Here is a 25326-nt window from a genome sequence, read left to right as displayed (position 1 = left end):
CGCAACACGACACAAAAGGCTATAGCCTGCATTTGTAGCCATTGTAGTGAAAAATGTCACGTAGTGTTTTGGGTGGACCTTAATTCGTCGCCATTTTTGAAGAGCTCGCACGAGGACTTGTGTTCCTGTCGTTAGACGCCGTGTGGCCATTTTGATGAAATACGCGAAAATAACGGACATAAATGAGATGCTTTTAAAGAAATACGCAGTTAATTATACTTTGCACTAAGTCGACCAGCCAGTAGTTCTGTCGGCAAGTCACCATTAGACTCATCTGGCTAACCGATAACATCCCTTAAATAATTTACCTTCAGTAAATAAAACATTAAAAACATTGTAGCCGGAATATTGAATGACATGTTTGTGAGTAGACCGTAAATCCTCCATGTTTGGTCCTCCTGTAAAATCACCTTCCATGCATCTTAATTGTTTTAGGTCCAATCGCCTCATGTGGACGTCATCAAATGATATAAGACACACATAGAAATCAAAAACTTTATTACAAAAATAAGTTACTCACCTCCATTTTACAGTATAAAACAATTTATTTGCAGGAATGCAAAAAACGTTGTTGGCCACCAACAATAGTTTAAAACTGCTAACATCTTTTTTTTTTTTTTTCAAAAGGTGGTTATGTATTTTATTGAGGGAGTTAACTGTATAGAAAACTGAAATTGAACAGCACAGTTTCCTTGGAGCTATACCTGGAAATAGATTTCATTCACTGCAGCATCCCTTATGCCATGTTGTGATGACATCGGTCCCAACACCAAAACCAGAACTTCAGACATAGTGCCTAACTGGTGGTCAAGAATAACTTAACAGTACAGTCGCTGGTTTGGGAGATGGAAGAGGGACCAGTCCACAAGAACATGATCTTACACAATGATGGATTGACTATGATGTTAAATGATTATTAGGATGTCTGAAGATGTTTCGATATTCAAAAAAAACAAACAAACCCACTGGATTACAGTGGCACAAAGGGACACTGCAGGGCTTTTATTTTGTTATCCGTTAAAATCAAAGGCATTCTGATGCCCGTGACATTGAAGCCTTTACAAAAGTAACATTTTATCCGAAGACAAAAAAAAAACTATACAAACAGTAACTACATACTCTGAAGAAGCAAGGCAGCTAATTCAGTTCAAAATAGGATAAAAGCAAGGCTTGTTCGAACTCATCTTATGAGATTGTTTTGCATGCCCAGTTTGACTGTTTGCAGTGTCAGAGCTGCAGCGAAAATGACTATATTACATTAAGTACATTGTTTGTGCGCCGCCGCTCTTGTGCATATTTTATATGAGAACAAGCCCTGCTTTCATCAATATAGTTTCCCTATTTACAGTACAGGCCGGGTAGTTTAGTCCTCTGTACTGAGGTAGTCAACCAACCCTTTAAAGACAAGTTCTGAAAAGAACCACTTTCCTGGAATGCCTGACTTATCCATGCCAGGTGGGTACACCCGAAATAAAAACCTGCAAATGTTCTCTTTCAAACATCCACATCAAAAAGATTTAACATGGATATTCCAACAATAAAAATTGCGATTAGCACAAAAATATACAATAGCATCAAGCTCCTTCGAGCCACTTCAAACCTAAGAAACTTAAAAAGTGCAAATTCTTCAATAATTATTTAAAAATGGCATGTTCGGGGACAGGGAATAGGGGAGATTGTTAGGGCAATAAATTGACACCTTATTGTCAGGGACAGCTAGAGGGGCATGGGGCGAAAGAGGCTTAGGCGAATATAGAAATTCGTGCGATCATCTTTTTAAGGTGGCAGTTTTGTTTAAAGAAAAAAAAAACATGGGAAAGCGGGGAGATGTTTCTTCTGTAAGGCTGGAATATCATGGACCTTTTTTATGTCACGTTTTTTTTTTTGTTTCAAAATCCTTTGCAGCTCACGGTGTAACCCCACACATCAAGTCAGTATCCGTTGATTTGACTGGTCAGGACCGCCCTCGGCCCCGCTTCCCTGCTGGACCAATCAGAGGGAAAGAAACGTTTTGCTTAATAAACCATGTAGCACATAGCCTCTAGCAGTCCAGCCAGAAGAATCCATCTTGTTTTTAACTAAAGTTCACCAAAATACCCTTGGCCTGCTGCTTTATCTACATTAGAGTGCTCGCACGTCATATGGCCTGAGCGGACTACTTCATAAACCAAATTTATACAGTAGATCCCCACTATTTGCGGGGGGTTACATTCCAAGACCCTCAAGTGTCTGACAAAAACCAGCAAATAATTGACACGCTCATAAAAAGCCCTGAAAATGCTTATGTAAGACTTTAAACCCTATAATATGACTAACACAGGGGTGTCCAAACTTTTTCGAGCAAGGGCCACTTACAGAAAATTTAAAAGGATGTGGGGTCGTGTTGATGCATTTTGTACATTAAAGATACTAAAACAATACAATATAAATCAATCAATCATATGCTAAACTATCTGAACAAACCATTCACGTCTTAGGCTTTATGTGTTGTTGCTCTGTAGGTAACAAAGCAAATTTGTGTAATATCTAACAATGTGGCCCTTTTGAGATTTTTAGGTACCGGTACTTTGTCTTGTAATTTGTCTTTACTAATATTATTCAACCAACTAAAATCTTTTGGGGTGTTTAGTATTAAAGTATTAATATTTCTAACAAGAAATTAGCACACTCAAAGACCTATTACAGTAAGACGCACAGTCCCATTTTTGGGGTACCGTATTTTTCGGACTATAAATCGCAGTTTCTTTCATAGTTTGGCCGGGGGTGCGACTTATACTCGGGAGCGACTTGTGTGTGAAATTATTAACACATTACCGTAAAATATCAAATAATATTTAGCTCATTCACGTAAGAGACTAGACGTATAAGATTTCATCGGATTTAGCGATTAGGAGTGACAGATTGTTTGGTAAACATATAGCATGTTCTATATGTTATAGTTATTTGAATGACTCTTACCATAATATGCTACGTTAACATACCAGGCACGTTCTCAGTTGGTTATTTATGCGTCATATAACGTACACTTATTCAGCCTGTTGTTCACTATTCTTTATTTATTTAAAATTGCCTTTCAAATGTCTATTCTTGGTGTTGGGTTTTATCAAATAAATTTCCTCAAAAAATGCGCCTTATACTCCAGTGCGACTTGTGTTTTTTTCCTCCTTTATTATGCATTTTCTGCCGGTGCGACTTATACGGTAAAATACGGTAATAAGATTCCTTTTTAAGGTTTTTTTCCTGTTTTTGTGTAATGTTTTCATGTGGGCTGTATTTGTCTTTAAAATGTGTCACGGGCCAATAACAAAAACCTTCGGGCAAGTGCGCCCCTTTCTCTTGACCGTCATTAAACGCATTATAACAGTATACTAACATGCAGTAACATCAAGTCTTGTCGAGTGAAAGCTCACTGCTGGTAGTTCCATCAACCCACGTTCTATTAAAGTTACTTACTATTAAAATGTAATTTAAAATTCAAAGCAAAGAAAGTACAAACATGCTGTACCACAAATAAGCGGGGATCTACTGTACCCTTTAACTTAAGTTTAAAAAAAAAAAAAAAAAACAGCTATCTGACGCCAATGACTAGCTTTCTATTAGCCGCTATATCACTCACTTAACATGTCATCTACCTCTGCTCGTTCCGGGCCCGCCTCGCTGTGAGAAGCCCACTCTCCCTCTAGGTGTGATGCTTCCGCGGCCCCTGGTCTGACTGATACCGCGGAGACCACCTCTCGCTCCTCGGACTCTCCCAGAGCCCTGGAATTCATCGTAGCTATAGAACGGATCGTCATAGCCGCCCCGGTAGTTGTGGTAGTCGTAGCCATAGTAATCATAATAGTCTTCGGAGCTGTAGTAGTAGGGAGGGTAAGAGTATCCACCGCGCCCGCCTCGTCCACGACCTCTTGTGGGTGGCGGCATGTGCGGAGGCGCATAGTAATAGTATTCATCATACCTAGGAGAGGAAATCCATCGTAAAGAAGGGAGTCTATGCTTTTTAAAAGCAACATTTGATTTGATTCATCTTACATTTGTGTTTTGGCTGCTTGTCTCTGAGCTTTGCGCTCTTTCCTCTTCTGGTCAGGAGGCTTGGCAAAGACTATCTCAATATGTTCTCCTTCCAGGTCTTTTCCATTGAGATCAGCCAGAGCCTGTGAAGTTGTCAAAGACGACATCAGAAAATAGTTCTCAGCGGGAGCACAACCATTATCTTGCATGTACTGGGTATGCATTTGTATTTCAGTACCTTAACAGCGCCATCTCTTTCTTCAAAGTGGATGAAAGCATAGTCTTTCAATTTTTTCACACGCTCCAACTTGCCAAACTGACTGAAGGATTTTTCAAGAATCTCTTCTGTAACAGAACTCGCTAGGTTCCTCACAAACAGTACTTTCACCTACGGAACAGACACACAGTTGAGTTTGAAGTGTTGCCTTATCTCCAGAATTGTGCTAGTATGTACTAGAGGTGGGGGAAATAATACATTTTAGATGCATCACAATTCGGACATGGACAATTATAAAATCGATTTGTAAACGTCTTTGATTTATTTAATGTAAATAAAGTAATACAGACAATTCTAAAATTTGCCTGACTGCAGTGAACCACCTCACCGAGAGATCTAGGACAGTTATGTTGCAGTTTTGCACACATTTCTATTAATTTATTAAATGTAATGGGAATAAATGTAACGTTTTTATAACAAATGCACTGTATGTAAAAGTTGCAAGTTTTACAAACGCTTATTTAGTGAAATAAAAATAAATGTAAAACTGCATCAATATACATAAATTTAAGATGAATCAATAACCGATTTTTAATGGAATCACAGCTCCTGAATTGTTATCGAATCGTGAGGTGCTCAAAGATTCCCACCTCTAGTAGGTACCAGAAAGGTTTTTTATCTTGCTATATGAGAGATGGCACTTAGCGTTACCTTAGCCATAACCTCTGGGTCAGGGTCCTCGATGGGATCAGCCCATTCTACGGTGACCACATTGCCCCACACTTTCACTTTGCCACTCATCAAACGTCGGCGAGCCTGAGCCGCAGTCTTGTGGTCTTCATACTCCAGGAAGCAAAAGCCACGATTCTTCTTCTTGTCGTCGGGTTGGTGGTATAATATGACATCATTTAAACCCTCTGTGAATCAGAAACAGGGATGAGGGGGGTGTCAAGAGTTTTCCTAATGGCGGTTCTCAAATAGTGGGGTGGGGCCTCCCTTGAGATGCCAGGAGGGACGCAACAGAATTTATGGTAAAATACACACTTTCAGACAAATATCCTCAAGTTGCGCACCAAGACATTGTATTAATACTGAAAATAATAGCTAAAAAAAGAATGCACTAATCGGCTACACCTAGTACAGGCGCTGTTGAGCAAATCTCACTAATTTGCAGTGCTACTGCTCAGCATTGCTTTTGTAAAGTTAGAATTTGTCATTGAGCCCAATCAATGATTTCTTTAAAATATGCAGGTTTGCCCAATAAAGTCAATATCACTCTAGTGTGGTAATAGTCATTATATGTCAAGAAGGAAGCAGGAAAAAAGTGCCAACTCACCTGTGACTTTTGCAAATTCTTCAACAATCTGCTCTTTTGTTTTACTCTTGGGAATGGAGCCAACAAACAGCCTGTTATTGGCCACTGAGATGCACACACCAATTTGTTTGCCAGGTCGAATTTCATTGTTGTTGCACTGCAAAGCAGAGGAGGAACAAGTTGTAAGACAAAAAAAAGCATCATTATGTGGTATTTGTTTGGATTGACATTTATATAAACAAACACTGCCAGAGTGTAATGGGGACTATTCAACATGTATAATTAAGTTTAAATGGATGACTTTGTTGTCTTCATAATTGTATCATACCCCCCCTTTTGTGTTTTAAAGTGCAGGAGAATAAAACATACCAATTTGACAGCCTGTTGTGCCGCCTCTTTAGTGCAGAAAGTGACGAAGGCGTAGCCTCTGTTCAGGCCACTGAGGGGATCCATCATTAGACGCAAGTCCCAAATGGGCCCAGCTTTCTCAAACAGAGGAACCAACTCATCCTCAAAGAGGTCTCTTGGGATTTTGCCAACAAATATCTGCCAGTAGGAAAAAAAAAAAGAATCATGTGTGTCCTTTTTTAATGCATTAACAAGTCACAGAAGATCTTAGCTAAAAGGTATCCAGTTACTTCTTAGCTGTTATACAGTGTAACCAAGGTTACTAAGGATGATAACATTTCATAATTTGGACACCCAACACATACACCACACAGTAAGACCTTAAAGCAACAATCAAATTCCAAATCATGAACCATCCATCCATAAAGTGTACTTCGTTTGTTCTCGTACCTCTGTCCCGACAGTCGGCTGCGCTCCCGAGTGAGCTGACTCAGGTGGAGGACCGCCATACTTCCTCTGGCCTGTAGTTACATCCAGCGTGTAGCCAGTCCTCTCCAGCAGTGCCTAGCAAGAGGAAATTAATCAATGGTTTTTTTAACTTTTTTTTTACTCTAAAACATTCACACTTTAACAGGTTCTCACTTTGATTTTGGCTTCATCTGGTCCTTTGTTAGTGTCTGCCACTTTGGTCCCTTGTTTCTCTCTTTGTCTGTATGTCTTCATCACGCCACAAAGAAAGGCACTTTTGTTCTGAAATGCATAGAGGGGGGAAAAGTGAAATATACATTTAGTGGATAGAACTAATGACTAGTATGACATTTGTAGTTATCACATGTCCATGTGGAATGAAGTAGGGATGGGCATTTGACCAAGTTTCCTTAATCAGTTATGGGGACAATAAACTATTGTTTCATTGCTGATGTCCTGAGCACAATAATGATTCTTGGAGGGAAACAACCCTGCCAAAGACAATGTATTTGTGGACGTAACGCAGGCTCCAGATATTGGAAGCTGTTTGCTATCTAGCTTAGACTCAGATCTGTGTATGGCCAACTCGGTTTCAAAGTTGGCCTAAAAATGGTGCCGTGTAGTCACGTGAGGAGCTTTTGACCAATCATTTAGGAGATCCTCTGGCCATACACTCTCTGATTAGTCAAAATCCTCTCACGTGACAACAGGGCGCCATATTGAAATCAACAATAAAACCGAGTTGGCCATATTCCCTATACTTGACTCTGCTTAGACTGTATCAACAGCACCTCTGCTGGTAGCAGAAAAGTAGTGCACTGAAATTTACATAATATGCAAATATTAGAAATGTTATGCCCGTCCCAAATGTGAAGAAATATATGGATGCTGCTACCACACCTGAACATGTGAGAGATCGCTGTCCTTGAATTGCAACAGGACTTGGAGAGCACCTTCCTCGTTGAATTCTTTTAGAGCCTCAATTGCTCGATCATCTAAGTCACTGTGTGACACCAATCCTGGAGCAGAGAGAAAAAGCACATGTAGAGAGGGAGGAACTCAATACCAAACTTCTCTGTGACGATAAAAAGCAGCATTTAAATAAAATATTGCAAATCAGTTCTTTGAACAGGTATTCCATATTATTTAGTGATGCCGGGTCTAACAAAGGAGCAGTGTTCTGCACTTTTCTACCAGCACGATATTGCAGAACTAATCACAGCAGATGTGACAGTGTAACTTAATATGCCGGTGCTCCTCTATATTCTCAAGTTAACTAGGAGTTCCTCATGAGCTGGTGTGTGTGTGTTTTGCTCAGCGGAAGGGCAATCACCTGTCCCAGGCAGCCAAACACTAGGCAGCTGCTGCCATTGTTTCTGCCCTTGATCCATCTGGCTAAAAAGGTCAGAATGGTACTTTTTTGGATGTGGGTGACCAGACCAGTGGCAAAGATTATACCAAAGCATCTTTGTGCCCCTTCTCGAACTAAAATTGCATTCTTTTTATTAAAAAAAAACTACTCTGCAGAACCAAAGGGAGATAATTTGTGACAATGTGATGTAAAACAAAGTTGTTGCCCTTATATTGCAGGGGTCAAGCAACCACATAGGGAATGCACATGCTGCAAACATTTTTACACTGCTGTCATGTGTAATTTGATATTACGTAGCACTGCAGTACCCATTTTGGTAGGAACCACAAAAAGTTGCTTCGGGATCCCAAATCCCCCACTCAAAATGGTGACGAAGTGACAGTCATGCAAGAGATCAATCAACAACAAGAGTTGCATATTAGTATATGCAAATGTTCCTTACCTGCTATGTAAATTTCATCTAGTTTTTCAGCAACTTTCTGTGGTAAACCAGCATCTAATAAAGTCTGGAAGTGCTCAGAATGGGTAACTGCAGCAGAGATGTCCATTGGTTCTTCTGGACCATTTCCATTAATATGTTCTGTGGCCATGTCTCCAGAAATCTGTGCAAATGCAATGACCCAAATTAATCCTGCTTTAATGGCATAGTCTGGGATGTGTTTAGGATAGTGGAAATTCTCAAACTTAACAGGCAGATCATTTCACATGTTGAATTATTGTACCCTTGTGCATATTGAGCAATAGTTTTAAGATCTCCTTAATTACACAGCAGGATACTGAAGCAACCTGAACATACAAGCTGGTGTAGCTCTCTCAAATATTGGTTGCAAAGCAGACAATTTGCATGTCTGATTCTCCACGCAGATCAATAACCATGACATCCTGTAAAAAGGCTGCAGCGTTTGTCGTTGTGGCAGTTTCACTGTGACGGCGCTTGGCCCATTTCACGTGTTAATGCTAATTTGGCTAGTAGTGCAGCAACCAAGTCTGCTTTGGCCTTTAAATTACAGTCTCACACTGCTGACTTCAGCACAGACTAGATAGCGTATACACATGTCCCAACACAGTGTGCGCCGGTTTCCGGTTGCTGGCGCTTGTATGCAAAGAATGCACCCTTTTTATTGTTTGACTTCACGTCACTTTAGCTGGACCCCTGTGACAGGCGCTCCTAAACTTAGAAAGCGGCCCCGAAATGGGTCTTGGTCATCAACAGTTCATATTTTCCACATACTTTTTTTTTTTTTTCCTTGTCTGTTGTATATTATTGCATATTATTAGTTTACATGCAGCATGCAATATGTATATTTTGAACTGAAATTGGTTTGGGAAACTCTGCCCTGCAAAACCTACTACAGTACTTGTGCTATTTTAAGATAATACACATTTTAGCTTGTTTTGGTTTATGCTTGGGTAGGCCACAAAATCTGGTCACGTTGCAGGAACCTGCAATGGTGTCCGCAAACTAAAAAAAATATAATTTCCTGACATTAACAGTACTTCTAATTTGTAGCGTGCGGTTGCTTTTTCTTATATTCAAAATATTCATTTAAGTCACTGCTGCTCATTGTCAAACACGTGCTTTCGATGATAATTTCCACATCTCTGCACCATCAGTAATAAGCTGCGATTCCAAAGTGTACATCGAATGTCGGAACGACTAGATTTGTAATTTGAGCTTGGATCGGTTGAAATTAGCGTTAGGTTTGTTGGGCTCGGAGAATGCTTTCGCGCACGTTGGCCAAGCTAGCTGGCTAGCTTGCAGAGCTAATGCTATTCAAACTAGCTGTAGATTGATTAGACAGTAGCACGGCGTCGTGAATGCAACACCATTATAAAAAAAAAAACATCCGGACCTCGTCTACTTGACCAGGTTGTGGCACATTATGGGAAAAAAAAAAAAATATATATATATATATATATATAACCTGCTAGCTGCAGCTAGCATGTGATGACAATGAGCGTGTCAGTTCCATGATCTGTCAAAATAGGCTAGCTTGAGCTAGCATGCTAATTCGAACGGGATTTCAGCGAGGCCATTGTTAGAACCCACAATGGTCGGCACACACCGCGCTATAACTGAAAACACAAAGCTCGTACCGTTCGAGGCAGGGGAAGGTAAGCATTTAGCCTGCTCGGTGCGTGCTCTACCAACGTGCCGCCACATAGGAAGAGTCCATTTTCAAAAAGCCGGTCGGGAGAAGTCGTTCCCAGCCGCCACCGCCAGTTCCCACATTGTTTGAAACAGCACAGGAGCGTCTCGGACTTTTCGCAACGCAAACGGGGCGTTAACCACGCGGGTGACCGCAAGCGATCGCCTTACCTGCCGCTGGATCGCCGCCGTGTGTGGTGGAGAGTGATTTGAAAGATAGGGGTTATGTTTAAAAGACAGAAAAAGTGGAAAACTCCCGGCACGGGTCCGGCCTCAGTCATTCACTCTTGATGATGTAAAATGGCTGCCACGTTCACGCCTCGAGTTTTGTCTCGTCGACGGGGTTTCCTGCGCCGCTGCGCACGGGCTCTTGTGCCTTGTAAGCGTTTGAACAGCAGAGAGCATCATTCACTATGGCTGCACATCAAGGTTACAACTGTTACTACCGCTTGTGCTTTTCTGCTTGTGCCGGGCACGACACTTACTACGGCACAATTTCAGGAACGTACCGAAGCGAAGGTTATCGTAGCTTCTTAATTGACTTGCAATACAAATAATATACTCTATAACAATGTTTTTCAACCAAGGCACATTTTTTGCGTTGAAAAAATCCGGAGGCACACCATCCATCCATCTTCTTCCGCTTATCCGAGGTCGGGTCGCGGGGGCAGTAGCCTAAGCAGGGAAGCCCAGACTTCTCTCTCCCCAGCCACTTTGTCTAGCTCCTCCCGGGGGAACATGCCATTTCCCAACTACTTTGGCACGTGTTGCAGCCATGAAATTCTAAGTTAATTATTATTTGCAAAAAAAAAAAAAAAAAGTTTGTGAGTTTGAACATCAAATATCTTGTCTTTGTAGTTGACATGTGCGTTTAAGCGCCGCTCAGAGGCAAATTGACGAAAAATGACGCTGAAAGTTCAAAATGTATTCACATAAAAACCAACGATGCAATCTTCCGGTACCAAGGTTGTACATGATGTGAAGCCTGGTTGCTGACTCTCTTTGCACTGAGAGCAGACTTAGTCAAACTAGGTATTGTTGCAATTTCATTTCATACCATTAAGTGAATGATCCGTTCCAGGGTCAAACCGTTATATTGTCTTTATATTCCAGCGAGTTAATCCATTTTGGGGGGGAATTGAGGGGTTTGGGGTACCATCCTCAGTCCCAAGGTAGGGTTGAAAGGATGAACCAGAACATCAAAAACAAATTGGCTAAAATCTGTGTACAGACCAAATTGAATTGGATTGACATCTTGCAATTAGCGTTAATGATCATTCGAATGTCCGTAAATAAAATGTGTTAATGACCATTCATTCCAAACATGAATGGAAGACAATAAAAAAAAAATTCAGGCAACTGTAGTTACTGACAGTGGTTTTCTGAAGTGTTCCTGAGCCCATGTGGTGATATCCTTTACACACTCATATGAGCCGGAATTAGTCTTCTGTTCGCGTACATATGTCCCTTTTTGATGCAGTATTGCCTGAGGGGTCGAAGGTGCATAATATCATGGCTTCTTCCACATTTTTCAACCCGCTTCAACCGTTCCACCGTCTAAACATTTTTCTTAATCCCGACAAAACACAAAGTTGTTTTTGAACTGGAAAAATTCCCGGTTTTCCCGAGAATTCCAGGAATTCCATACCGAGGTATCCCCGGCCAGCCGGGAGAGATAGTCTTCCCAACGTGTCCTGGGTCTTCCCCGTGTCCCCCTTACCGGTCGGCATACTTGCCAACCTTGAGACCTCCGAATTCAGGAGATGGGTGGGTGGGGGTGTTGGGGGAAAGTTTGGGGGGGGTGGAGTTGAGGTGCAGGCAGCGTACCCCTTCCCCATCGAGCTTTTCTGGATGAAAGGAAATTCTTTTTTCCAATCATTTTGGAACTTGCTGTCACGGCAATGCGCCCTCATCCTTGCGCTCTTCTTGTCGCACCTCGGGACACGCCCACGGCCGCGCACTTCCAGGGACGCACCTGGCGCGTCTCCGCCCTGCAGCAGCCGCCATCTGCAATCATTTACCGGCAATCTGCACACCTGCCTGTAATGAAGGAGCTGCCTTCATAAGCTTGGACAACCTGGCATGCCGGCGCCGGAATTAGTCTTCTGTTCGCGTACAGTAAGCCACGTCCTGCTTGATGTAATCCTGCTCTCTCTGTGTTTTGCACCTCCGTGTTTTCAGTGCGTGTTTTCTTGTGTCGTCCCCGCAGTACCTTCCGGCGCCTTGAAAGTAAACTGTGCGTCTCACTTTTCCCTGGATCTCCCTCTGAGTTCCCCCGCATTGGACTCGGACTCGTAGACTTCTCTCTCCACTGGACTTCCTCGTCTCTTGACAACATTTGGTAACACACACCTCAGCTAAATACTTCACATAGTCTGTCACTCATTCCCTTTTGGATCTAGTTCACACTCCATTTCCTTAGTTTATATTATTATTGTTTTATTATTATATATCTAGCATATATATATAGATATATACATATAAAATAAATCCTTGAACATTACTGCCCTCTAGTGTCTGTTGCCGTCACCTCCCTCAGTTAACCATAACACTTGCAAGCATATTTTTTCTTCTTACTCGTCGTTGCCATGTCTCTTCTTCGTTCTTCTGATTCGTCTCCTTCTTCTTGTGTGTGCAGTTATGCACTGAGCTCCAAAAGCCGTAGATGTTATTGTAGCATCCCGTAAAAGTTAGTGCTGCAAGGGATTCTGGGTATTTGTTCTGTTGTGTTTATGTTGTGTTACGGTGCGGATGTTCTCCCGAAATGTGTTTGTCATTCTTGTTTGGTGTGGGTTTACAGTGTGGCGCATATTAGTAACAGTGTTAAAGTTGTTTATACGGCCACCGTCAGCGTGACCTGTATGGCTGTTGACCAAGTATGCCTAGCGTTATCATTAAACTAGTTAAATGATCATACAACGTGTCAGCATTTCTTGACATCTTCGAGTAAAGACCGTTGTTAAAAAACGTCCAACGCTACATTATTATGTGACTGGGCCGGTACGCTGTTTATATGGAGGAAAAGCGGATGCCTGGACAGCATGCGGCTGTTAAGGGGTGAAGGTTTCAGGTGAGAGAGGACGTTAAAGGCAGTGTCTTAAAGGCACGTCCCCAATATTGTTGTCCTGGTGGAAATCGGGAGAAATTCGTCCCCAATATTGTTGTCTGGGTGGAAATCGGGAGAAATTCGGGAGAATGGCTGCCCCGGGAGGTTTTCGGGAGGGTCACTGAAATTCGGGAGTCTCCCGGGAAAATGGGGAGGGTTGGCAAGTATGCCGGTCGGACGTGCCCGAAAGACCTCCTTAGGGAGGCGTTCGGTTGGCATGCTGACCAGATGCCCGAACCACCTCATCTGGCTCCTCTTGGAGCAGCGGCTTTACTTTGAGCTCCTCCCAGATCACAGAGCTTCTCACCTTATCTTTGATTGATTGATTGAAACTTTTATTAGTAGATTGCACAGTACTGTACATATTCCGTACAATTGACCACTAAATGGTAACACCCGAATAAGTTTTTCAACTTGTTTAAGTCGGGGTCCACGTTAATCAATTCATAGAGAGGCCCGCCCCTCGGCGGAGGAAGCTCATTTCGGTCGCGTGTACCCGTGATCTTGTCCTTTCGGTCATAACGCAAAGCTCATGACCATAGGCACACCACCAGCAGAAATCATTAAAAAACAAAAAAAATTGTTGTCGCAATTGTTGGATATGACTTCTGAAAGGGACAAGCGGTAGAAGATGGTTGGATGGATGCACCTTTAAACCAGGGGTCCCCAACCTTTTTTCCACCAGGGACCGGTTTGATGTATGCATTATTTTCACTGACCGGCTTTTCAGGCAGATAAAAACAGCAAAAAAAAAGTTAAGTTAAAGTACCAATGATTGTAACACACATACTAGGTGTGGTGAAATGTGTCCTCTGCATTTGACCCATCCCCTTGATCACCCCCTGGGAGGTGAGGGCACGCCCGGGAATCATTTTTGGTGATTTAACCCCCAATTCCAACCCTTGATGCTGAGTACCAAGCAGGGAGGTAATGGGTCCCATTTTTATAGTCTTTGGTATGACTCGGCCGGGGAGTATGAAAAATCAACTCACTATAACGCTGAAATAGTGGGAGCCCTGGGCGTGTTTCTTGCCGAAAAGATGGTCGCCGGCACGTTGATGGCATATACTATATACCAGTGTTTCTTAACCATACGGCCGGGGCCCAGTGTTGGGCCGCGAGCGCCCCCTAGAATGTAATATATGTGTTTTTTCAACTGCGGTCCACATAGGCCACACCGGTACTTAGTTGTAATACACGTTTCTACCACTTGTGGCAGTAATGACAATATAAAACAACCAGAGTAAAATTCTTGGAGAAATATCTTAAGCGCAAAAATTATGACTAAAGTGGTATTTTCATTTCCATCCATCCATCCATTTTCTACCGCTTGTCCCGTTCGGGTTCGAAGGGGATACTGGAGCCTATCTCAGCTGCATTCGGGCGGTAGGCGAGGTACACCCTGGACAAGTCGCCACCTCATCATAGGTATTTTCATTTTTGCACTTTAATTTTATTGACAGTTTAGTTAATAAACATATTTATTATTCATTTATTTTATTTATTTTAGCAGAACATAATGTATATTGTATGTACATTTATTTTGTCTAATCAGTTTGACCTAAGCCTAAGGTTTATTTGTTCAATTAATAATTTATCTTTGTGATTAACACATGCTTTTATATCAGTTTACAAGGTAGGGAACTGTAAGTAGGTCAGATATTTTATTTTATTTAATATGATCAAAATCGGGCAGCACAGTGAAACAGGGGTTAGTGCATGTGCCTCACAATACGAAGGTCCTGAGTTCAATCCCGGGCTTGGAATCTTTCTGTGTGGAGTTTGCATGTTCTCCCCGTGACTGCGTGGGTTCCCTCCGGGTACTCCGGATTCCTCCCGCCTCCAAAGACATGCACCTGGGGATAGGTTGATTGGTAACACTAAATTGGCCCTAGTGTGTGAATGTTGTCTGTCTATCTGTGTTGGCCCTGCGATGAGGAGGCGACTTGTCCAGGGTGTACCCCGCCTTACAGGGTAGAAAATGGATGGATGGATGGACTATTTTATGCAACATATTGTGGCGTTTTCTGCAGGTTCTTTGTCCTTTCAGGATTTGGGGCTGTTGGCGGCACTTTGATATATTTATAGATTTTTAAGATTTCATAAAAAAAGGATACAAGCCTTTTTGGATATACTTCTAAACTAAACTAGAAGTTTTCAAAGTGTGAGCCTCACTTCAAAGAATATATTAGGAATATAAAACATTACATTTTCACTTTGACATAATGTACGTTAGCCAAGCAGATTTTGGACAAACATCTTTTTCTTCATTTTTCTAAGTCCACTTTGATCAAAATTAGACAGATTGTACATACACAAAAGTGCTATAATCTGAATACATCTGACATCCTCCTCAATATTTGCTTACCATCCATGATGCCATCCAGAAGTTTTTCGCCATCATGTTTCTCAAACTCATGCACCTAATTGAAGCAGAAATATAAGAGGGGAAAAAACGATGCATATACCCTAGAAGCAATCCTCTTTTTGCAGTGGGTGTGAATTTTCTCCCTTGAAGGCTTTCATCTAAAAAAAAATTAAAAAAAGAATTGTGCCTCCTTTTGTCACTTTGTTTCTTTATGAGTTAGAAATCCTACATTAACAGTATACAACATAAAGTAAAATATGTCAAATACCAAAAATCTATTAATATTCTTTACTGTTTTATATGGTTCTCTTACCGAAATTATTTTGTGGAGGTATGGGGATGTAATTACAAATGTACACTCAATTCACTAACCGTACTATAAAAATATCAGGATAAAACCTGTTGTTGATTATAAAGAACATACAAATCCTTCATTCATTTTTCAAGCAGAAAAAAATAATGCACAATGCAAACAACTACCCAATAATATCTATCAATGTTTATTTATATAGCCCTAAATTACGAATGTCTCAAAGGGCTGCACAAGCCACAACGACATCCTCGGTTCAGATCCCACATCAGGGCAAGGAACAACTCAACCCAGTGGGACAATGAGAAACCTTGGAGAGGACCAATGGACGTCGAGTGGATCTAGCATAATATTGTGAGAGTCCAGTCCATAGTGGATCTAACATAATAATGAGAGTCCAGTCCATAGTGGGGCCAGCAGGAGACCATCCCGAGCGGAGACAGGTCAGCAGCGCAGAGACGTCCCCAACCGATGCACAGGCGAGCGGTCCACCCCGGGTCCTGACTTTGGACAGCCAGCGCTTCATCCGTGGCCACCGAACCTGTGCCCCCCCTCCACGAGGGAGAGGGGGGCAGAGCAGAAAATAAATGGCAGATCAACTGGTCTAAAAGTGGGGGTCTATTTAAAGGCTAACAGTTGTTCTTAACCTTGTTGGAGGTACCGAACCACACCGGTTTCATATACGCATTCACCGAACCCTTCTTTGGTGAACAATAAAATGTCTTTGTTCTTAATTTTGTCTTAATTTATAAATATTAACCATGAAATTATGTTATTATATTAAATAAATACTAATAAAGATATATTTTACAAACAAAGTTACAGGAATGTACACATGATCCCATGTTTGCATGTTATTGTGTAACATGTGAATGTTTTAGTGGGAACTAAATGCGATATCTGAAAGGGGTACAAATTATTTCCAAAGCAGGAACCCCACCCAGACATACAATAATAGTACACAGCTCATGAAAAACAATATTTTCTGTTATTGTCATTGTAATTGGGCCAAAATATTTATATTAGAAAATAATCTCATGGAAATGACTGCTGTCATTTGATTATAATAATAAAACATTTAACTTGTTGTTTAGTCAGGTTTGAGACATGTGTGCTGCTGGTGTGGCCATAGTGTGCACGTCTAACGTCGCTCACATGTGCTCCACTGAATGCTCAAGGAGTTTTTGCGTTTGCTCACGCATATGGAAAATTAGAGGGAACATTGTTTGGGGGTATCCATAATACGGCGATTGGGAGAAGTTTTTATTTACACGATGAGTCGAGTGTGTTTTGACCTCCGTGGCGGAGGCTCCGCCGAACCCCTGAGGCCAACTCACCGAACCCCTAGGGTTCGATCGAACCCAGGTTAAGAACCACTGGGCTAGAGTATACAAATTAGTTTTAAGACGGGACTTAAATGCTTCTACTGAGGTAGCATCTCTAACTGTTACCGGGAGGGCATTCCAGAGTACTAAAGCTCGAATAGAAAACGCTCTATAGCCCGCAGACTTTTTTTGGGCTCTGGGAATCACTAATAAGCCGGAGTTCTTTGAACGCAGATTTCTTGCTGGGATATATAGTACAATACAATGAGCAAGATAGGATGGAGCTAGACCGTGTAGTATTTTATACGTAAGTAGTAAAACCTTAAAGTCACATCTTAAGTGCACAGGAATCCAGTGCAGGTGAGCCAGTATAGGCATAATATGATCAAACTTTCTTGTTCTTGTCAAAAGTCTAGCAGCCGCATTTTGTACCAACTGTAATCTTTTAATGCTAGACTTAGGGAGACCCGAAAATAATATGTTACAGTAATTGAGACGAGATGTAACGAACGCATGAATAATGATCTCAGGGTCGCTAGTGGACAAAATGGAACGAATTTTAGCGATATTACGGAGACGATAGAAGGCCGTTTTAGTAACACTCTTGATGTGTGACTCAGACGAGAGAGTTAGGTCAAAGACCATACCCAGATTCTTTACCGAGTAGTCTTGTGTAATTGTTTGGTTGTCAAATGTTAAGGTGGTATTAATAAATAGGTGTCGGTGTCTAGCAGGACCGATAATCAGCATTTCCGTTTTCTTACCGTAGAGTTGCAAAAAGTTAACGGACATCCATTGTTTAATTTCATTAAGACACGCCTCCAGCTGACTACAATCCGGCGTGTTTGTCAGCTTTAGGGGCATGTAGAGTTGGGTGTCATCAGCATGACAGTGAAAGCTAATATACAACCTAAGGGTAAAATTGAACTCAAAACATTAAAGGGGAACTACACTTTCTTTGGAATTTTGCCTATGGTTCACAATCATTATGAAAGACATGACAATGATTGATATTTTTTTAATGCATTCTAAATATTGAATAAATGTAAATAAAAGTTTGCTTACAGCGGAGTCAATGGGAGCTCTTCTATTCCGCCCATGAAATCCAATAAATAACCATTCAAAAAGCGCTAACAATACTCCAGTTGACATTTTGTGACTTGAATATTAACCAAGTATTAGTGATATTGTTATAAGCGCTAACACAGACAAACTATTTATAGCGGCGCAATTTCGACATGTTCGACTGGCGAGGTGTTTCCTCACTTTTTTGCTCCCTGGAAGTTGTAGATCATAAATCATGCATCTCACTTGGAAAGTAGATGGCTGAGGACGTACTCCAACAAGTTGGTCCACTTTGACAGCCAATTAGGACCCGGAAATGGCAAGAAAGACACGAAAAGACGCTTGGTGCCCCCCGCCTCTCCACCAAGTTTCTTTGCGTGGATTACGAGACATTATGTTTATGTTTATGTTTGTTGTCTCTCATGAAGTCTGCAGGGAGTAATAATCACTGAAGAAAATAAAAGCAAACGTGATGCTTTTTTTTATTTATTAATACATATTAATACAACCTACTCAGTGGCCTAGTGGTTAGAGTGTCCGCCCTGAGATCGGTAGGTTGTGAGTTCAAACCCCGGCCGAGTCATACCAAAGACTATAAAAATGGGACCCATTACCTCCCTGCTTGGCACTCAGCATCAAGGGTTGGAATTGGGGGTTAAATCACCAAAATGATTCCCGGGCGCGGCCACCGCTGCTGCCCACTGCTCCCCTCACCTCCCAGGGGGTGATCAAGGGTGATGGGTCAAATGCAGAGAATAATCTCGCCACATCTAGTGTGTGTGTGACAATCATTGGTACTTTAACTTTTTAACTTTAACTTTAACATGGCGTATGCTTAACATTTTTTATTTGTTTATTTGAAGTATTTATTTCAAACCTGCACAGGACAACAACACTTTTTTTTTTTTTACATTTTGGCAGAGACATTTATGCAAGGCTTGAAAAGGGGTTGGATGAAGCAGATGCTTATAATATCCCAACCCCTCTCACTCATTCCACATTTAACATAAACAATATAATACAAGAACAATACCATACAAACAAAAACGAGAACAACTCCTGTACACCAACAATATAATAGTACCACTGTTAGTATGAGACAAGACAAGACAAGACAAAACACACACACACACACACACACAAAATATCATAATACGTAAATATTAAATTTTATTATAAATGTGCCTGTTACTATATTACATATATACTGACATCATGCATATAAAACCTTAAGGGAGGTGTTTGGATTTTTTAGGGGCTCTGTATATAAGCATAATTGAGCGTCTCCCATAGGCTCCATTGTAAGTGGACTTTTGTTCGCATGTATTTAATATTTAGAATGCATTAAAAAAAAATAAACATCTATCGTCATGTCTCTCATAATGATCTTGAACAATAGGCAAACATCCAAAAACAGTGCAGTTCCCCTTTAAGCAAAGAAGTCAAATAATGTACTAATTAATATGTATAATTAAATTCAAAGGTGTGATTAATATGATTGATTTTTTTTTTACACACTAGTATAAATGCTCATTTATATTACTACAGTGGTACCTCAAATCAAGAGTGCCCCATCTTAAGCATGTTTTGAGATAACAGCTGGTCTCGGCTAATTGTTATGCTTTAAACAAAGATGTGAGTTACAAGCATCCTCCCTAATAATTGGCGGAGAAAATGCCAGAGTGAACCCCATAAGATCTGATCAAAACAGCAAGCATTAGTTCATAGGAAGAGATCGACATAGCTTTGTTTTTCCAACCATCAGAAGGAAGAAAGTGAGTGTGAAGAACAAGTGTATGATGCATTGAATTAAAGAAAGAAATAATCAAACTTGGTGAAGCAATTTGAGCGTATTACCGGGTACATCTCGTCTGCACCACACTGAAGCAGAATAAATCCAACGGCAACCAATGATGTTAAAATACAATCTGAATGGCACACATTTATCTATGAAAATATGGAAAAGCTTCAAATGTTGTATTTGACTGAGAAACAGCTGAAAGGAGATACTATAGAAGTCTTCTCTTCAAGGTAAATGCTGTACATTTTGATTGATTGATTGAAACTTTTATTAGTAGATTGCACAGTACAGTACATATTACGTACAATTGACCACTAAATGGTTACATCCGAATAAGGGTCCACGTTAATCAATTCATGGTACATCAATTCATTATTATTACATTACTTCATACAACTACTCTAGTTTTAAGTAGTACATTATACTGTATTTTTATTACAATATTTCCGATTCAAAAGTTTAGTTCAGTTCAGTTTATTTTGAACATGCATACAATACAATAACAATGCAATTTTAGCTGTATTTACAGTTGTTTCATGACAGCATGTCCAAAAAGAAATCCTATCCCTTTTTATATCATAGCAGTTTTATCCCATTTCTTTGTTCTCTGTTTGTAACAGAACAGTGAAAAAATAATAAATAAATATATATACCATAAGTAAGTAAACAAATATTAAATACATAAATAATCATTATTTAATTTTTTAAAGAAGGTTCAAGATGTTTATCATATTTGTTCTTCTTTGTACTTTGTGAACACTTGTGGTTTAAACAGTCTCTTAAACTGAATCATATTGGTGCTTTGTTTCCTTGCGTCATCCATTCCATAATTTAATTCCACATCAGAATCAGAATCAGAATCAGAAGTGCTTTATTAATCCCCGAGGGGAAATTAAGTACTGATATTCTAAAGGTCTTAGGTGGTGTATGTTCATGTACTGATTTTCCTCTAAGGTTATATTTCTCCTCTTTTGTTAAGAATTGTTGTAGATTTTTGGGTAGAAGGTTATAGTTGGTTTTATCCACAATTTTAGCTGTTTGCAAATGCACCAAGTTATTGAATTTCAATATTTTTGATTCAATAAATAAAGCACACAGTTGTAATTGTTTCCCCATATTTCTACACAGTAACTCAGATATGGTAACACCCGCGAGCAGTAGAGAATATGAAGTGATTTTTGGTCCAGAACATATTTTGCTTTATTCATTATTGACGTGTTTCTTGCTACTTTATATTGTATATTTTTTTACATGAGATTTCCAATTAATTTTATCATCCATTATTACACCCAAAAATGTGTTTTCTTTTACCCTTTCAATATCTACTCCATCTTTTTGTATTTGTCTTTAACTTTCCCTTCTGCTGTTACCAAATAGCATTATCTTAGTTTTACTGAGATTCAAAGATAGTCTGTTTTTGTCAAGCCATTTAATTTGTTCATGTCTTCTGTTATTATTTGTATTAGCTTCCATGTGTTCTCTCCTGAGGAAAACGCAGTCGTGTCATTTGCAAATAGTACTTTGCAACTTAACTTTGCAACTTTAAAAATGTTGTTTATACAAAGATTGAACAATTTTGGTCTCAGTATTGATCCCTGTGGTACGCCACAAGATATTTTCAGCTCTGCAGACGTTTGTTCTCCTATCTTCATGTATCGCTTCCTGTTGGTTAAGTAGCTTCTTACCCAGTTCAAGAACAACCCTCTGATGCCATACCGTTCTAATTTGTTTATCAAGATATTGAGATTGATTGTGTCAAATGCTTTTGTTAAATCCATTAAAACTGCCGCTGCACACTGTGCACTATCTATTGCATTGGTAATCTCTTCCGTTATTTCGATTAATGCCATTGATATTGAAATGTTGGCTCTGTGTCCGTATTGGTTGTCTGTGAGTGTTTCTAAGTTTGTTTGTTTTTTAAATTTTTTTTTAAATGTGCTGTTTTGGAAAGTCAAGCACCAATTAATTTGATTTCAGTTCATTTTAACGGGAGACGTTGATTTAAATACACATATTTTGAGTTGAGTGCGCCCTCACAGAACCAATCAAGCTCATAAGTTGAGATGCTACTGTATCACCATTCGTCATCCGCTTTACTATTTCACATCTTTGTGGGTGGCGATGGTTGAGCGGGTGTCCAAAAACTTCAGGGTTCTTGGTATTACAAATCCGGCTTCCGCCATCGTAGGCACTGCCGTTGTGTCCTTGGGCAAGTTCATTCATCCCGCCTTGCTCACAGTGCCACCCACACTGGTGTATGAATGTATATGGCAGGACTCCTCTTTAAATAGGGGGACTTAATCTCAATGTAATATAATATATATATATATATATATATATATATATATGTGTGTGTGTATATGTATACATATATATATACATATATATATATATATATATATATATATATATATATATATGTATGTATACATATATATATATATGTATGTATACATTGATATATGTATGTATATATATATATATATATATATATATATATATATATATATATATATATATATATATATATATATATATATACATTGGTGATTGGTTTAAATTTTGAACAAATGTATTGTGTAACCCGCCTTCCGCTCGAATGCAGCTGGGATAGGCTCCAACCAGTCCCACGACTCCGAGAGGGACAAGTTGTGATTTAATAACATTTGCTTTTCCCCACTCCTTTTCAGACATGTTGAACCGTGTTGTATGCATGTTTGATGTACTGTAAATTGAAACTATTAGTAAGAGGTTCTTTGAGTGTAGACAATATGTGTTTATAATTTATATATATTATTGTTTGATGTCGTCGTTGATTCGTTTAAAAAATCCATGTACATCTTTGAAAAACTTGATTGTAAACAAAACAAGCTAGAAATGTGCCATGAAAAGATAAAATCATAGCTCCCAAATGTGATGTGAGTTTTTGTTTTATTTTTACATTCATACAGTAAAAAACTGATTCAATATTCTAACGTTGACAAAAAAAGAAAAAGTACAAATGATGCAAACCATGAGTCCAAATGTTTCATATAACACAAGTCCCCTTTTGTTAATTAAATCACAAGCCGTTGGGATTTATCACCCAAACAACCAAGGTTGTTGGTACTTTAGTAACGAGAAACAAAATATATTCATATTAATCCTTGACATTCAGACGCTGGGGAAAGTGGGCAGATGGAAGCCTCTTGAAGGCTATCAGGTATCTTTCCATTTATTCACAACATCCTCTGTCGAAGCTTCTACCATGTTAAAAAAAAAAAAAAGACCTACTAAAACAATATTGATAACACACAGCTAAAATAATGTGATTCAACAGTAATATTACCATAAAATTATACAATCAATATTGACGGGTACTTAAACTTTCATAAAAGAGGTATTACAAAAAAATGTACCATGTAGAAATTACGGCCATTTTATGCAAAACTGCAAGAGAAAAGTATAGAAAAAGGTTAGAACTGCTCATGATCCAAAGCATACCACATCATGCTCAGTACTGTTTTTTGACGTCTGAAGATACATTGTGTGTGACATATATAAACAAGATTTCTTTTTGTGGCTACGTTTTTAACTTAAGTATTTTTTGTGTAACACCAGCCTAAAACTGACTGCAGCCAAGTGAGTATTGTATAATACAATCGCCATATAACGCTTCAAAGTTTGCGGCTTGTAAGGACTATGTGGGTGTTACTTCATGTCTGGAGGGCTTTCTTAGCATTAAAAACTGTATTTAGGAAGTTGTAAACACATTTTTTATGCTATATCTATGAAAATATTCAATGTATAATTAAAACATATTAATGGCTCGGACCAATTAACAGTGGTAAACAAAGATTTGCTGTATTACTCTTGGTGAGCAGAAGTAGATAAGGCTATGCACAAGTCAACACGGTGCAGGTCTGCTTGTATCGGAGTGTTTGTATCATAGATTTTAGATTGAAGCTGATTAGATCCGATAGTTGTTTTTGGTTTTTTTGGGATGGGGAAGGAGGGGGGAGGGGGGGGTGTAGTTAGTCACACATGATCAACCTAAAATAAAAGTAAACAATAACACTAAATGTTCTACACTACACTAAACGGTCTAGCTCCATCCTATCTTGCTGATTGTATTGTACCATATGTCCCGGTAAGAAATCTGCGTTCTAAGAACTGCGGCTTATTAGTGATTCCCAGAGCCCCAAAAAAAGTCTGCGGCCTATAGAGCGTTTTTTATTCGGTCACCAGTAGTCTGGAATGCCCTACCGGTAACAGTTAGAGATGCTACCTCAGTAGAAGCATTTAAGTCCCATCTTAAAACTCATTTGTATACTCTAGCCTTTAAATAGACCCCCCTTTTAAACCAGTTGATCTGCTGTCTCTTTTCTGCTCTGCCCCCCCTCTCCTGCGGGGAGAGGTTATTAGGTGACCACAGATGACGCGCTAGCTGTTCAAAGTCGGGACCCGGGGTGGACCACTCATCTGTGCATCAGTTGGGGACGTCTCTGCGCTGCTGACTTGTCTCCACTCAAGATGATCCCCTGCTGGCCCCACTATGGACTGGACTCTCACACTATTAACTAGATCCACTCGAAGTCCATTACACCCCACAAGTTTTTTCTTGCCCCGATGTGGGATCTGAGCCGAGGATGTCGTTGTGGCGTGTGCAGCCCTTTGAGACACTTGTGATTAATGGCTGTATAAATAAACTTTGATTGATTGATTGATTGATTTAAAATGATGGCCCTCTGACCAAACGTGTTTTGAAAATGCAGGTAGTCATGCTAACTACAGGTAAAAGCCAGTAAATTAGAATATTTTGAAAAACTTGATTTATTTCAGTAATTGCATTCAAAAGGTGTAACTTGTACATTATATTTATTCATTGCACACAGACTGATGCATTCAAATGTTTATTTCATTTAATTTTGATGATTTGAAGTGGCAACAAATGAAAATCCAAAATTCCGTGTGTCACAAAATTAGAATATTGTGTAAGACTAATACAAAAAAGGGATTTTTAGAAATGTTGGCCAACTGAAAAGTATGAAAATGAAAAATATGAGCATGTACAATACTCAATACTTGGTTGGAGCTCCTTTTGCCTCAATTACTGCGTTAATGCGGCGTGGCATGGAGTCGATGAGTTTCTGGCACTGCTCAGGTGTTATGAGAGCCCAGGTTGCTCTGATAGTGGCCTTCAACTCTTCTGCGTTTTTGGGTCTGGCATTCTGCATCTTCCTTTTCACAATACCCCACAGATTTTCTATGGGGCTAAGGTCAGGGGAGTTGGCGGGCCAATTTAGAACAGAAATACCATGGTCCGTAAACCAGGCACGGGTAGATTTTGCGCTGTGTGCAGGCGCCAAGTCCTGTTGGAACTTGAAATCTCCATCTCCATAGAGCAGGTCAACTTGCTGGTAGACGGCTGCGTTGACCCTGGATCTCAGTAAACAGAGTGGACCGACACCAGCAGATGACATGGCACCCCAAAC

The 25326-nt window shown here is 39.9% G+C and overlaps 1 protein-coding gene across 5 annotated transcripts; it reads right to left on the bottom strand.

Annotated features, from left to right (window-relative positions):
- Window positions 1-481: 481 nt before the first annotated feature.
- On the bottom strand, window positions 482-15447 carry LOC133611489 (heterogeneous nuclear ribonucleoprotein Q-like). 5 transcript variants are annotated; one of them, XM_061968319.2, is made up of 12 exons: window positions 15352-15447; window positions 8171-8330; window positions 7257-7375; window positions 6531-6638; window positions 6339-6452; window positions 5910-6086; window positions 5562-5697; window positions 4937-5142; window positions 4247-4396; window positions 4030-4151; window positions 3617-3955; window positions 482-1983 (listed from the first exon to the last, which is right to left on the bottom strand). In XM_061968319.2, the coding sequence occupies exons 1-11, from the start codon at window positions 15445-15447 to the stop codon at window positions 3625-3627; spliced, it is 1719 nt and encodes a 572-aa protein (XP_061824303.1). In that variant the 3' UTR covers window positions 482-1983; window positions 3617-3624. The 5 variants fall into 5 exon arrangements, with proteins under 5 accessions (XP_061824303.1, XP_061824304.1, XP_061824302.1 ...); XM_061968320.2 differs by having other exon boundaries at window positions 482-1980; XM_061968318.2 differs by having other exon boundaries at window positions 482-1980; window positions 3633-3955.
- Between the last annotated feature and the right edge of the window lie 9879 nt (window positions 15448-25326).

The sequence above is a fragment of the Nerophis lumbriciformis genome, linkage group LG08, assembly GCF_033978685.3.
Source record: "Nerophis lumbriciformis linkage group LG08, RoL_Nlum_v2.1, whole genome shotgun sequence".
Lineage (NCBI taxonomy): Eukaryota > Metazoa > Chordata > Actinopteri > Syngnathiformes > Syngnathidae > Nerophis > Nerophis lumbriciformis.
Note: the sequence above shows the minus strand (reverse complement) of the source record. Positions and strands in the feature narration are given on the sequence as shown.

Coding starts and splice junctions, on each gene's coding strand:
- LOC133611489 (XM_061968318.2), bottom strand. CDS start 15,447: ATGCATCGTTTTTTCCCCTCTTATATTTCTGCTTCAATTAGGTGCATG. Junction 8,331..15,351: donor TCTGGATGGCATCATGGATG/GTAAGCAAATAT, acceptor GCATTTGCACAG/ATTTCTGGAGACATGGCCAC. Junction 6,087..6,338: donor AGCCGACTGTCGGGACAGAG/GTACGAGAACAA, acceptor TCCTACTGGCAG/ATATTTGTTGGCAAAATCCC.